The sequence below is a fragment of the Alexandromys fortis genome, unplaced genomic scaffold, assembly GCF_014885135.2.
Source record: "Alexandromys fortis isolate MF-2015 unplaced genomic scaffold, M_Fortis_MF-2015_v1.1 scaffold_6, whole genome shotgun sequence".
NCBI classification, from domain to species: Eukaryota; Metazoa; Chordata; class Mammalia; order Rodentia; family Cricetidae; genus Alexandromys; species Alexandromys fortis.
Window position 1 is genome coordinate 6814899 of NW_026067902.1, and position 14279 is coordinate 6829177.

The 14279-nt window shown below is 47.8% G+C and overlaps 1 protein-coding gene across 4 annotated transcripts in view; it reads right to left on the bottom strand.

The window, feature by feature from the left end:
* Positions 1-2120: 2120 nt before the first annotated feature.
* Positions 2121-14279, bottom strand: part of Shld1 (shieldin complex subunit 1) — a 69063-nt gene continuing 56904 nt past the window's right edge. For all 4 annotated transcript variants that reach the window (XM_050134417.1, XM_050134416.1, XM_050134415.1 and 1 more), the window contains exon 3: positions 2121-2937. In XM_050134417.1, the coding sequence (XP_049990374.1) occupies positions 2495-2937 (443 nt within the window). In that variant the 3' untranslated portion in view covers positions 2121-2494. The remainder of the gene's footprint in view (positions 2938-14279) is intronic.

A 14279-nucleotide genomic window follows, 5' to 3' on the forward strand; every position in this document is an offset into this window, starting at 1 on the left:
GCTGCTGTTGTACTGCTTTGAAATTACTGATAATATGATCGGTCACATGTTCCCAAAGAGCAATCAGTGTGGTTCAGGTAGAACTCAATAGAGGACTGCAGGCTGAGCTAGTGCAAGGTCCCGGGCTCCAGTCCTGAGCACGAGTCATCTGGAGAAACAGGCTAATGACCCGAGCCCAGGACACGAACCTCAGATTCGGCCAGCAGTTCTCATCTTCAGGATTTTGACTTTTCTGGAACAAAGTGACCCTCACAAAGGCTCTGTGGTTCTGGAAAACATCACAGATGCTATCCTAAGTCCCCTCAGTGTTCAGGAGCTGATAGGGTGTCGTGAACTTACCCTCGGTGCTGAAATGGGCAATCCTGCCAAAGGCCTGGGCTGCAGTGTCTTATCTTAGTCTTTATTAAAGGTTCACAGAGACAAATGGAAAAAGCCACTCTATCCTCCCAGAGATTGAGTTAAGGGGCAGGACCCCAGGGAATCAAGTATCTTGTGCTGGCCTGTCACAAACACTTACGCAGATTTAAGTGAACACACACCATTCACTGTGCTCCCCCAGGGCAACCCTGGCTTTTACTTTCCCGTGCTGTACCATCAGAGGCTTCCTCCTGCTGAACCCCTTCAGTGCTGACCTCAGGGAAGCGTAGGCAGGCTTTGATATTAAAAACTCCCTTCAAAATAGAAACCACCACCTCCTAACCTGAAGAGTCAAATACCTTTTCTGTTGTCCTTTAAAAACAAGCATAGAATAACCCAGATTCCCTCCACTGACAGCCCTGGAGACGAACTGTGAGCGTGCCCTTGGTTGGATTATTTTCACCATTCTTCACGGGTGTCTCCTGGTATTATGCTTCAAGTGAAAACAATAAGACCAACAGCCTTCACATCTGACCTGCAGGGTTGAAATTGCACGGGTTTCATGATTACTGAATGGGCTGTTGAAAGGAAGAAGCAGCAGAAGACTGCCTGTAAGAGGGAGAGCTGGAGCCCCATTTGTGAGCACCCCTCAAGGTGGATTCCTACCACATGGAACCCCTTCTACTTGTCCCTCGACGCTTCCGTGTGGAAGTGTTTCACCTCAGACCTTCCCTGAACTGGAAGCCTGCTCACACCCCTACTTCCTTTTAGGCTTCTTTCCACACAAGAATCCCCAAGAGACTCTGCAATGTACTGACTTTTAGGGTGCACTTGTCGGCTGCCCAATTTGCATAATCCACTTTCTGAAAAGCTTTGGCGTCTCATGCCAATTAAACTTCACCTCAAGTTTCACAAAATCCAACTGTGCAGTGTTACCAGCTTTTGCTATTCCTCCAAGCGAGGGAAATGGGCCTTTCTACTGATGTAATTTGCTTGCAGAGCTCTATGAGGCTTCCAATTACTGTTTCAGAGTTCCTGGTGCCAGCTGACGTAATTCTCAAACTGGGGCTCAGGACGCAACCCGCAGAGTGGAGCATCTGCCAGTGCAAGCCTGAACCAGCTATTTAAAGAGCTCCCTGTCAGGCTGTGCACCTGCCTGGAGGCCAGGCACAGGTGACAGCAAAGCCCTGCTCAGGGCAAGCATATGCCTGGAGCTCAGGGTGCTGGGGGCGAGAACAGGGCAGGAATGAGGGGCAACCCTTCAGAGGAGGACAGGGGATGCTGGCAGTGAACAGAGGGCAAAAGTAACAAGGAGAGGGAAAAGCTGGCTGGCAAAGGATTCCTTACTCCCTTTAAGCACAAACTGGCAGGGTCACGCAGTGCCTCCCTTACACATTAGACCTGTGTTCCCACATCCCGAGTGGATGGTCCAGTGCTGTCTCCTCACCTTGCACACTGCAATCAGTGGACCTGAAGAAGCCTCTTCGTGTGTGAATTTTAGCTTTGTAGATGGTCCAAATGTCCCTTCCCCACCGTCAATATAGAACAGGGAATTCTGGCTTTGGGGAGGAGCCAAAGGTATGATTAGGACGTGATGTGGTAGCTGGAAGAGTTTTTAAATCTTCCCATTGCTTCAGGCCAATCGATTGGTCTCCATTGACAACTCTGCATAGTTGTTACCCTTAATTCAGCTCAGAAATGTATATCCTCAAAACACTCACCTCCCAGAAGCCGGTTCTCCCAGGAGTAGACTGAGTCAAGGATGCGGATATAAAAGTTTATTAAGAAAAGGCCTCGAGACACCAGGAGGTGGGTGGGAGGAGGGATGAACCAAGCAAGGAAGTGATTTCCCGCCAAAGTCCCAGCCCTGGTCTGGAGCCCAGCAGAACAGTCTGGAACACAGACTAAGGCAAGGAACCCTAGCTGAGTCCGTAGCAGCCTTCGCCCACGTGAGTGGTGGGGTGGCACACCTAGAGACTTACTAGCTCCATCACCTGATCGCTGGTGCCAGCCTCTACCTGCAAAGCTTGTAGCTAACGGCTGGAAACAGGAAGCTACCAGGAGACCCCTCAGGGATTCTGAGGGCCAAGATACAGCACTTCCCCTCCAGCACTGCCCACTTTCACACCAGCTCCAGCTAGGAGTCCTTCATTATGTTCTGCTCCAAGAGGAAATGAACGATCTCTCTAGACAGTCCTGGGGTGGGCTCTTCGTCCTCCAAAGAGTTGCCTCCTTGTTCCAGAGGGTAGAAGCGGGTTTCCCTGGAATGCCGCTGTAAGATGGAGCAGCCATCCCGACTGAAGACAACTCGCGCCATCTGGAAACTGCGGAGAGTGTACTTCTGGCTCTCCTGGCCCTCGAGTTCAGAGATTGCCCGAGACAGACACCGACACACTGGGGCAGAGAGCTGATCCCCGGAGCCCGGCAGTGGATGGGCAAATGCTTCATAGAATCTGTCCAGTGATTTCCGGAGTCCATCGTCCTCTTCACTGGTCTCCAACTGGCCTTTCGCGGAAGGATCAAGCCAGAAGTTCTCGGAGTCCCAGGAGCCCTTTTGTTCAGGGTTTAGAGAACTGCTCTCTGCAAGACACAACACATTCCAGTCCTCAAACAGGCAGTCAACACCATGAGAAACTGGGCTGGTGAGGTGGCTCAGTGGGTAAGGGTCTCTGCTACACAAACCTAATGATCTGAGGTGGATCCCCAGAACCAAAGTAAAGGTGGAAGGAGAGAACGGACTCCTTCAAGTCACTCTCTTACCTCCACTTGCACATGGTGGCACAGACTTCCTACAGCAGCATGCACAATAATGGTAAATTTTTAAGACCAGAAAGCAACCAAAAGCACAAATGTCTCTCTTCAGCTCAGCACACTTACTACTCCCGGGACGCTAACGACAGGCAGAATCATCTGATTCAGAAGCCTTCCCAGCGTCCTCAGGTTATGCCCATGTGGGTCAGGAGTCCCTTTTCTTATATGTGTATGGGAGTTTTGCCTGTGTGTTTGTGCACCGCCAGCATGCAGTGCCTAATGAGGCCAGAGGGGGTGTCAGCTCCCCAGGGCCTGGAATGAAAATGGATCCCATAGGCTCATAGGGAGTGGCATTATTAGGAGGCGTGGCTTTGGTGGAGTAGGTGTGGCCTTATTGGAGGAAGTAAGTCACTGGGGGTGGACTTTGAGGTTTCAGACGCTCAAGCCAGACCCAATCTCTCTTTCTCGCTGCTGCCAGCTGATCCAGATGTAGAACTCTCAGCCTCCTCTCTGGCACCATGTCTGCCTGTGTGCTGCCACGCTTCCCTGCATGGCAATAATGGACTAAATCTCTGAACTTGGAAGACAGTCCCAGTTATATGCTTTCCTTTACAAACCATGGTGTCTCTTCACAGAAATGGAAACCCTAACTAAGACATGGAGTTACAGATGGCTATGAGCTGCCATGTGGGTGCTAAAAACTGAACCTGAGTCCTCTGGAAAACCGGCCAGTGCTCTTAACCACGGAGCCATCTTTCCAGCTTGGATCAAGAGCTCTTAGCCTGGGGGTCCTGTGTGTAGATTCATGGAGACTGAAAAAAAAAATCCTACCATTATTACCTTCCACCTGAAATTTAGCATTTCCTTCTCTGATGAAATTGGCAGCAGCCTCTGTGGACAAGGCAGTGGGGACTGCTGAAGACCGTGGGCTCTTAGCCTTCAATACCACTGTCTACTGCACTTAATTATGGCACTTCACAGCATCCTGAACAGAGCGAGGCACACTGCTTTGACAATTCCAGCTACTAATCCCACACCAGATGTTGTCTCTGCATTTATTTAGATGTATATTTCACCATTCATTTGCTCTCTTATACATCTTATATAGTAGTCATTGGTGTGTGTGTGTGCACGTGGGCATGCATGTGGAGGTCAGAGGACGGCCCACAGAAATTAGTCTTCTCCTTCTACCACGTGGGACCCAGGGATCGAACTCAGGTTGTCAGGCTTGGTTACAAGTTCTCTTTCCTATTAGTGAATTTAGGAAATATTATGCACAAATAACTCTTTATATCCTGTGTTCCTCACAGGGAAGGAAGGGAGGAGGAAGAAAGACAAAAATAGAAAGCTAAGGAAACATCCATTCACTCACAGGGCCAGGACTTTGGCCAGCCATCCTCCCTGAGTTCCTGCCATCAACCTCATGGGCAGAAACTCTTGGGTGGCTAGAAATGGAGGGAGGCATGGCCTCTCTAGTCCAAGTGTTGGAGGAACACAGGGGGATGACTTTCCAGCCAAGTTCATGCGAACCAAAAATAAAAGACTGATACCTCCAGGAGACAAGCCAGCTAATAGCATCAGGAAGTTTTCAACTGGATCTTTGGGACATAAAGCACATTACTGGACAGCTGGAGCTTTGTGGATGAGGGCTGTGGGGTAGATGGTTGTTAAGGCGTGGCTGCCAATTTCCTGATAATAACAGCTTTTTTTTAGCACATAGGAGAATGTCTCAGTTCATAGGATAACTAGGAGTGATGGGATCAGGTCAGAGTTTACTCGCAAGTAATTCACGAGGGCTAGGGATGTAGCTTAGCTGGAGGAGTGCTTGCCTAGCGTGGACCAAGCCCTGGGTTCTGTCCTCCACCACCCTGGTCTGATGGTACACCACGTAATCCCAGCACTTAGAGGCTGAGGCAGGAAGATCATAAATTCAAGGTCATCCTCAGCTTCATAGTCAGTTTGGGGTCAGTCTGGAATAAGAGACACCCTATTGTAGAAAAATCAAAAACAGCAATAGCAACAAAAATAAAACAAACAAGAACCCCCACCATAAATAACGCATGACAAAAGTTCTGTGCTGTCTTTGCTGGTGGTGTCTGAGACCATGACAAGAACGTTTTAAGGCAAACCCTGAGAGAAAACTGCTACCTCTTCCCACTTTAAACAACAACAAAAACAAAGCCCAGATAGTAGTAAGTACATGTCCTATAGATGGTTTTGCTGCTAAAAACTAGAGAAGGGAGAAGTGGGAGCCACAATGGTTGGACGAAAAGCCCCTTGATGTGTCCCCTACAGATAATCTGCTGCTCACTGGAAAGGCAGAAGATGCAGAGAAGTCTTAGTGGGAAGGATGGCGGAACATGGAAATTTCCAGAAGACAGTGGGGAAGCTGAGGAATTCCTGAAACTTCCCACCTGAGGTTTTCACCCAGAGCTCCAAGAACATGGCGCATGCTCTCACATTCTCTCAATAACTGCAGACACACACCAGACACACAGGGCTCATGTTTTCATGTGCATTTCACTCGTTACATGTATGGGTGTTTGAGTGCACATACCGTCTGCGTACTTGTGTGTGTTTGCTGCCTGATGAGGTCAGAAGGCATTGGAAACCCTGGAAATCTGGGGTTGCAGATGCTCATGAACCAGTATGTGGGTGCTAGGAACTGAACCTGAGCCCTCTGCAAGGGCAGCCAGTGTTCTTAACTGCTGAGCCATCTCTCCAGCCTGGGACTATGAGGTGTTTACAAAAGAGCCTAAAAACTGGCTCATCTCCTGTGTTTTTCATGCAAATGTCAAGCAGACTGTAACTTATCTTCAAAGAAACAATCCCTCCTCTTGCAAAGGAACAAAGACATATGGCCCGAGTATACTCAGCTCCTCAGTTCTAAGTGAATGCTGCCTCCAGGCCGCCCAGTCTCCAATTCTCTCAAATGTGCTTTGCTGCAAACCACACGCTTCTCTCTCAGCATGCAGCTGCTGTGGCCTTTGGGATGTCACTGATTCCTTGGCAGCAAGTGAAGTTGTCCCTTCTCCTCTCCTGATACCCTGGGACAACAGTGGATCTTCAAAGCTCCACTCACTGCGGTACCCTTACCATTATGTCCAAACACCACCCCCGTCTGCTTGTGGATCTAGCCCAGATTTATAGGGCTCTCAACCGGGAACAGTAATCTCTGCTCTACAAAGAGTCTGGGAGTAATTACAAAAGGCTACTTATACTAAATGGTTATGTCTATATTACTTAAATATAATATTTACCTGTATGATATTTAACCCTGATACTGAGTAGGGTCTAGGATATAAGCATCCTGGACTGAGATGACAAAGATGCCAGTGATGTCCCCAGTAGCCTGCTCCTTCCAGAAGAGAAATACTGTCTCAAAGGATGGATTATAGGATGAATGGACACACTGCACAACAGCACGTGGATTTGCCTTAAACACCCCATGGGACCTTTAGTATGAATCCCCCTTCCTGTTGGTACCCAGGCATACGGTGTGTTTTCCTTTCTCAGGCAATGAGCTAGGGATTTTTATTACTGCTAGTAGCCTTAGCAGGAACAAATGATTCTACTATTTAAATTAAGTGGAACTTTTCTTATTTTAAAGTTTTTAAGATTATGTTTATTGATTTATTTATTTGTGTGTGTGTGTGTGTGTTTATGTGCCAGAACAGAACTGAACTCACTGTTTCTGTGGATAACTTCATCATGTGAAGTATATTAGATGTTACTGCCTGTAAATGAGGGACCCCACTCTGTGGTGCCACACCTCTCTGTTCTAGACCGTGAACCCGTTTCCTTTCTTTGTTCCTCTTACTAGCCACCTCCTGGAAGAGTGACCAGGATCACTGAATGTACAAAACTGGGTGCTGTCCCCAGTGGAGCCCTACAAGCCATGAGGAAGGTCTGCTGGGCACTCACACTCATCGCAAACAAAAGGTACTTGATGCAGGGGCTCTCCTCCCTCTTAACTATTTCAGAAGTAAAACTTTAACTCATTCTATTCCTACCCACTCCTACAGTTTCAAGGCAAGGATTGTTTACAGGCTGTCATAATACAGAGAAGGAATGTGATTTTGTTAGTTGCATACATAAGGCTTGTTAAGATGTATGTACATATGCATACATACACCTGGTTTTGTGTGTCAACTTGACACAAACTAGAGTCATCAGATATGAAGGAGCCTCAGTTGAGGAAATGCCTCTATGAGTTCTAAAAATAAAAAATTCTCTCAATTAGTGATCAGTGAGGGAGGGCCCAGCCCATGGTGGGTGGTGCCATCCCTGGGCTCCTGGTCCTGGGTTTTATAAGAAGTAAAACTGAGTAAGCCATGGGAAGCAAGCCAGTAAGCAGCACTCCTCCATGGGCCCTGCCTGTTTGAGTTCCTGTCCTGGCTTCCTTTGGTGATGAACAGTGGTGTCAAAGTGTGAGCTGAGCAAACCCTCCCCCACCCCAACTTGCTTTTTGGTTGTGGTGTTTCATCATAGCAACAGAGACCCTAGTTAAGACCGTGTGCACGGATGGCGCCCTCAGACGGCTCTTTGCTGAAGCTTGTTGGGTTTGGGCCTGTCTCGCTGAATCCCACTTGTCCTTCTTTCCCCCTTTTCACAGTGGGCAGCTCTTCTGCTCCCCTGCTTCTGGAAACTGCTGGAAGGATTGGCCCTTAGGCACTCTCTCAGCATCTTGAGTCCTCTTTCTGGTTTGTTCTCCCTTCCCCCCTATAACAACAGCTGCACTGGAATTTTAAGAAACTTATATTCTACCATATTAATAAAATGAATCAAAAAAAACATGGATAAGCCTGAGCCGCCTTCATGCCTAGCAACCCCGCCACCCACAGTTTATACGTTCTAGGATTTGCAACAGTTCCTTTCAGAGACAGAATCACAAAGAGGGTGTGTGGAGATCAAGATATTGAAATCGCAAAGCAAGTGTGTGGGTATCAAGATACTGAATCCAAATTAACATTTCACAGGGAGAATGGCTGCCTCTGGGTCAGCGCTTTTGAAGCCAGGCCGTCCCTGTGGGTGCTTGTTTATATCTGACAGCCAAAGCTGGAAGAATCATCCAGAGGGAAACGGCAAATGCTGCCACCTTCATCTTAATGACAAGCAGATGCTCAAAGGACAGAGCCCTGTGACAGGTCACTGCTGAGGAGGACAGTGAAAGCTGGAAAAAATCTAGGTGTGCAGATAAAGCCTCACATCGGGGCTAAGGCAACTGAATCCCACCGTGTTCTGAATAGTAAACTATCTGGGAAAATTAAGTATCAATCCTAAGAAACTAAAATGTCCTAGGACTGGAGAGACGGCTCAGTGGCTACAGGCGCTTGCTGTATAAACCTATGACCTGATTTTGATCCCTATCCTCTGAACTCCACAGGGATGTACATATGTGTATGCATGTTCACACACACACACACACACACTCATATGCATGTTTGTTCCTGTGAGAAGTGGGTTCTGTTTGTTTGTTTGTTTGTTTTTTTCAAATATAGTTATCCCGGAAAGGAATCCCTGAAAAATGCAACCTTAGCTGAAGCCCTATTTAAAGCTTCACTGAAACCCTATCCAAAAAAAAAAAAAGTTCTCCCACATAGCTTTTAAACTTTCCTTTCAGGGGCTGGAGCGATGGCTTAGCAGTTAAAAGCACAGCTGCTCTTCTAGAGGCCCCTAGTTCAGCTCCCAGCACCCATACAACAGCTCCCAACTATCCGTAACTTAGCTCTAGAGGATTTGACACCCTCTTCTGGCCTCTGCCGGCACTGCAGGCACTATATATATATACATACATGCAGACAGAACAACCATACACACAAAATAAAAGCACATCTTCAAACTTTCATCTCAGTGAAGAGCTCAAACCCTGGCTTGGGCAGTAAGGACCATTGTGAGCAGGAAGAAAAGCAAGTGACTGGGATCCTAGATTTTTTAGTTTTGTTTTGTGAGGCATGTTCCCATGCTGCATAATCATGCACCACCATGGCCAGTTTATGCGTCCTCAGGATTGAATCCAGGACCTCCAATGCTAGGCAAGCACTCTACTGACAGCCATCCCCCAGCTCCAGCACGGCTACTCTGAGACGACTTCTCTTCAGCAGAATCAGGTTAAATGCGAACTGCTAATTAAGATGATGCTTAAAGTTTTAATCTTAATTATAAAACAAGTATTTTAAAAAGATTTATTTTTATTCACATGCACATATGTGTGTGAATGTGTGTGTGCATGTACGTGCACATGAGTACAGATGACTGTGAGAGCCAGAAGAATTGGGTTTAATAAAGGCGTATATAGGGTTTAGCACAAGATCAAGAGAAAGAGAGGCACTCAGAAGAAAGCAAGACAGACCAAATCAAGGGGTATGGCTTCCCAGAGAAGAGTTCTAGATGGTGAGATGCAGCCAAGTGTGGGATGGGGTCTTCACATGGACAGTCTCAGATCATCTTTGTTTAAATCTTGGGGGTGGGGTGGGAGGGAGGTAAGGGGAGATGGGGAGAGAAAAGTGAGAAGGGGAGGTTGGGGGGAACTTGGGAAATGGGTTGTTTGGGATAAACGAAGGTTGGATAGGGGAGCAGGGAAGTACACATCTTAATTAAGGGAGCCATCTTAGGGTTGGCAAGAGATTTGGTGCTCCCAGGTGCCCAGGGCGATGTCCCAAGTTAGTTCCTGGAGCAGCTGAGGACAGAGAACCTGAAATGACCCTATCCTATAGCCATACTGATGAATATCTTGCATATCACCATAGAACCTTCATCTGGAGATGGATGGAGATAGAGACAGAGACCCACACTGGAGCACTGGACTGAGCTCCCAATGTCCCAAGGAGGAGCAGAAGGAGGGAAAATATGAGCAAAGAAGTCAGGACCACGAGAGGTGCACCCACCCACGGAGACAGTGGCTGATCTATTGTGAGCTCACCAAGGCCAGCTGGACTGCGACTGAAAAAGCATGGGATAAAAGCGGACTCTCTGAATATGGCGGACAATGAGGGCTGCTGAGAAGCCAAGGACAATGGCACTGGGTTTTGATCCTACTTCATGTTCTGGCTTTGTGGGAGCCAGTTTGGAGGTCCACCTTCCTAGACCAGGATGGAGCGGGGAGGACTTTGGACTTTCCGCAGGGCAGGGAACCCTGACTGCCCCTCAGACTGGAGAGGGAGGGGGAGAGGAGTGGGGGGAGGGGGAGAGGAGAGGGAGGTGGGGGAAAAGGGAGACGGGGAGGGAAATGGGAGGCGGGGAGGAGGCGGAAATTTTTTTTCAATAAAAAATAAAAAAACGGTTACAATAAAAAAATAATATAAAAATAAAAAAAATTATTTTTACAGTTGTCATATATAGGATTTGTGGGGTTTAAAGTTACTGTCTTTAAACAGTTGCTAAGAAACCTATATAGGGTCACAGGATGACTGCCAACCAAAGATTACAGTTGATACACTGCCCAGGGTGCAGGGACGTTGGACATCTCTGAAGCCAAGTTCAGTCCAGTTTGAGAGTCTCAGGTGATGTCTGGGGAAAGGAATAAGGCCCTGTCTGTCATCATATACACTCAGACCACCAGCCTGGGTGATGGCTGTCTGAACATAAAATACTCATCTCCGAAGGGCCAGCAGCCTTCACAGCCCATGTTAATTGTGCTGGAATCCATGCTTCCCAGTTAGTCAGAGGCTCATCCAGACTAGGGTAAGCGGCTCTTTGTCTCTCCCATGTCCCCATAATTTTCCTGTCTTTCCATCTTGGTTCAAATCTACAGGGACAGATTTAACTGTAAACAAATATGCTACAAAGCACTTAAAGAGTTCTGTCCCCCCCAAAGTCAGTACCCAGGGACCAATGCTTTGTTTTGTAAAATTCTGACCCTGCTCAGAAATGCCAGAAACTGTCTTCAATCCTAGAGTCCTCTGAGTGTTCCCCACTAGTGACACATCTTGACCCCAGAGGATGGCATCACCCTTTTAGAAAGTGTCGTGAGGCATCGGTGCTGAAATCTGGTAAGCACTGTAGGGCATCAGGAAGGCAAAGTGGTCAAGGGCAAAAGCCAGGTTGGCCACAGAAAGGGACGGATTCCTTTGTTTCACGAACTAATTTAAAAAGCAGCCCTCACAGAAGAATCCCCAAACCAGTTCTGGGCAGCACCAGGCAACAATATGGACAGATCTCTAAACAGTTGCCTTGCAAGGTGGATTTCAGCTCTGGCCTTGTAAACGCTCATGGTCAAAGGTCTGGAACTGGGATGTCTCTGTCCTGACAGAAGAGATGCTTGCGGATTTAGGAGACGGGCCATGTGACCTTGGGCAAGTTACCTGAGGTCTCTGAATCTCATGTTTCCACCTATGCGGTACCGGCTATCACCTAGGCAACAGGACAGCTGCAAGCACTGAGTGAACCATTAACATAAAGCCTAGGACATATCAAGTGCTCCAGGAATAAAAGATCCTTTGTGATTATTGCCATAGTAACAAGAGCAGAACCCACAGCAGAGTTGCTACAACTGAAAATCAGGGGGGCTGTCATTTAACATCTGGGACCTTAACAGGTAAGCTGCACAAGCCCGTGTATGTCTCCTCGGCAGACAGATGCTATGGTAAGAAAAGGCAGCCCTGTAGCTGCTGGCCGTGCCATGAAGGGATGAGTCATGGGAACGTCCCCCGGCTCCCGCAGGAGGACTACGGCGACTGACGGGTCTCAAGAGCACCCACAGCAAAGCAATCGTGATCCCAGTGTGGGTGGAAACAGCAGGTGCCTTAGAGTGTGGGAGAGTCACACTCACCCAGGCTGGTGGAGCCCTCCAGCTGTCCGAGAGTCACTTCCCCCATGAGACCCCAGGAGGACCATGGGGAAGTTTCCTCTGTATCAACCCCAGCAGCAATTTCTGTTTTTGTGTTCCCAAGAATTCATATGGGGTAGAGTAACAGTCCAGGCAGTTAGGAATTTAATTAGAGCCAGCCAGGAAGCAAGATACACTCGTTAGAAAGAGAGCGGCCTGGAGAGAGGCTATGTGGATAAAAGCGCCTGCGGTTTTTGCAGAGGAGCTGAATTCTGTTCCTTGTACCCATTTGAGCAGATCACAGCAGTTTGTGCTCCAGCTCCAGAGGACCTGATGCCTTCTTCTGGCCTCAGAGAGCAGCAGACAGATGAACACACACAAACATGCACACACCCTGAATGACTGAAATAAATAAATACATACATACATACATACATACATACATACATACATACATAAAAAGGTGGGTTGAGCAGAGAGACCAACAGCCTCCATCTTGGTAGTTGTGATGGTTAATTGTAGCACGAATAATAAAACTCAGAGACAGATATTGGGGTTCAACCCAAACATCAGAAAAGCAAATTAGTCAAGCCACTAAAGAGTTCTTACCTCTAAGAAATCCTCAGACTGAAAAAGAACTAGTTCCAGTCTTATCCAGGTTTTATTCCTCTTTAGTGCTGGGATTAAAAGTGTGAGCCACACCAAGGCCAGCTGGCCTGGGTCTGAAAAAGCCTGGGTCAAAACTGGTCTCGGTGAACATAGTGGACAATGAGGACTACTGAGACCTCAAGAACAATGGCAATGGGTTTTTGATTCTACTGGACCTATTGGTTTCGTGGGAGCCTAGGCAGTTTCGTGGATGCTCACCTTACTAGACCTGGATGGAGGTGGGTGGTCCTTGGACTTCCCACAGGGCAGAGAACCATGATTGCTTTTTGGGCTGACGAGGGAGGGGGATTTGATTGGGGGAGGGGGAGGGAAAGGGGAAGCGGCTGTGGGGAAGAGACAGAAATCTTTAATAAATAAATAAATAAATAAATAAATAAATAAATAAATAAATAGTGTGAGCCACTACCACCTGGATCTGTTTCTGCATTGAACTTGTGCAGCCCAGGGTGGCCTTGAACTCAGAGATCCATCTGCCTCTGTCTCCCAAATCCTGGGATTATAAGTGTGTACCACCACTGCCTGGCCTCTAGTCTAGTTTTACTTTCTGGTCTTCAGGCAAGCTTTATTTATAAAACATAAATAAAATATCACTATAGTTAATACTGACAATTGACAGGGCCAAGGAAGCAAGCCCCTGGACACACTGTGGGAGGTTATCTTTAAAAAAAAAATTAAAGATAAATTTTTATGTGCATGAGTGTTATGCCTGCATTTATAGATACGCACTGCAGGTGTGCCTGGTGTCTATGGAGGTTAGAGTAGGGCATCAGAGTCCCTGACATGGGAGTTACAGATGGTTACGAACCACGTGTGGGTGCTGGGATCTGAACCTGAGTCCTCTCCAAGAGCAGTAAGCCGAGTCATCTCTCCAGACCGGGGAGGGATATAGGAGGGATTAGGTCGCAGGATTTCCTGGACCAGGCCCTGGACCTCTTAAGGAGGATGCTACCTGAATGCCAACATGGCTGGCATCTTCCTGACCACGGGCACAATGGGAGCAGCTGTTTTAAGTCCTTGTTGTGATGGGCTGTATCCCAGAAACCCCCCCCTTCCTTTGAGGCGCTTTTGTTAGCGCAGACTACCACAGCAATGGGAAAGTAACCGGGGGCAGCAGGCATTGGGCATGTTCTGTTCCCCGAGTGGCCCCTGCCCCCTCTGCCTCCCCTAGGAGGCAAAAAAGCTCTAGCGGTCACAGGACTGCTGATGAGTCAGAACTGTGTGGAGAGTTAAATTTAAACAAGCTCAATGAGAGTGGGAAATAGAGACTCCTCGGGCCCTCCTCCTCCACTCACCTGCAAATCTGAGGAAACTTCTAGCTCTCCCTTCTGTGCCATAGGAGCTGCTGAAAAGCCCCAAACAGAATTAAAACTTATATAATGCAACCTAAGAAGAAAGCATTGTAGGCAGCAGAGAAGTAAGTGCAAGCCAAGACTGACTAAATGTCAGTGTGTGTGTGTGTGTGTGTGTGTGTGTGTGTGTAGGTTGATGTCAAGGGTCTTACTTGATCACTCTATACCTTATTTTATGATGCAGAGTCACTCACTGAATATGGAACTATTGCTTTCGCCAGGCCTGCGGGATGACAATCTGGAGGGATCTGCCCGTCTTCGTTCTCCTCCCCACACCGGGCAGGGGTGACAGGCACCACTATACCTAGACATGGATGCTGTTTGTAACCCACCCTGCAATCAGTTATTCCAGGGTCACGGAGGGGCGCTACCTGGAAGGGAATGAG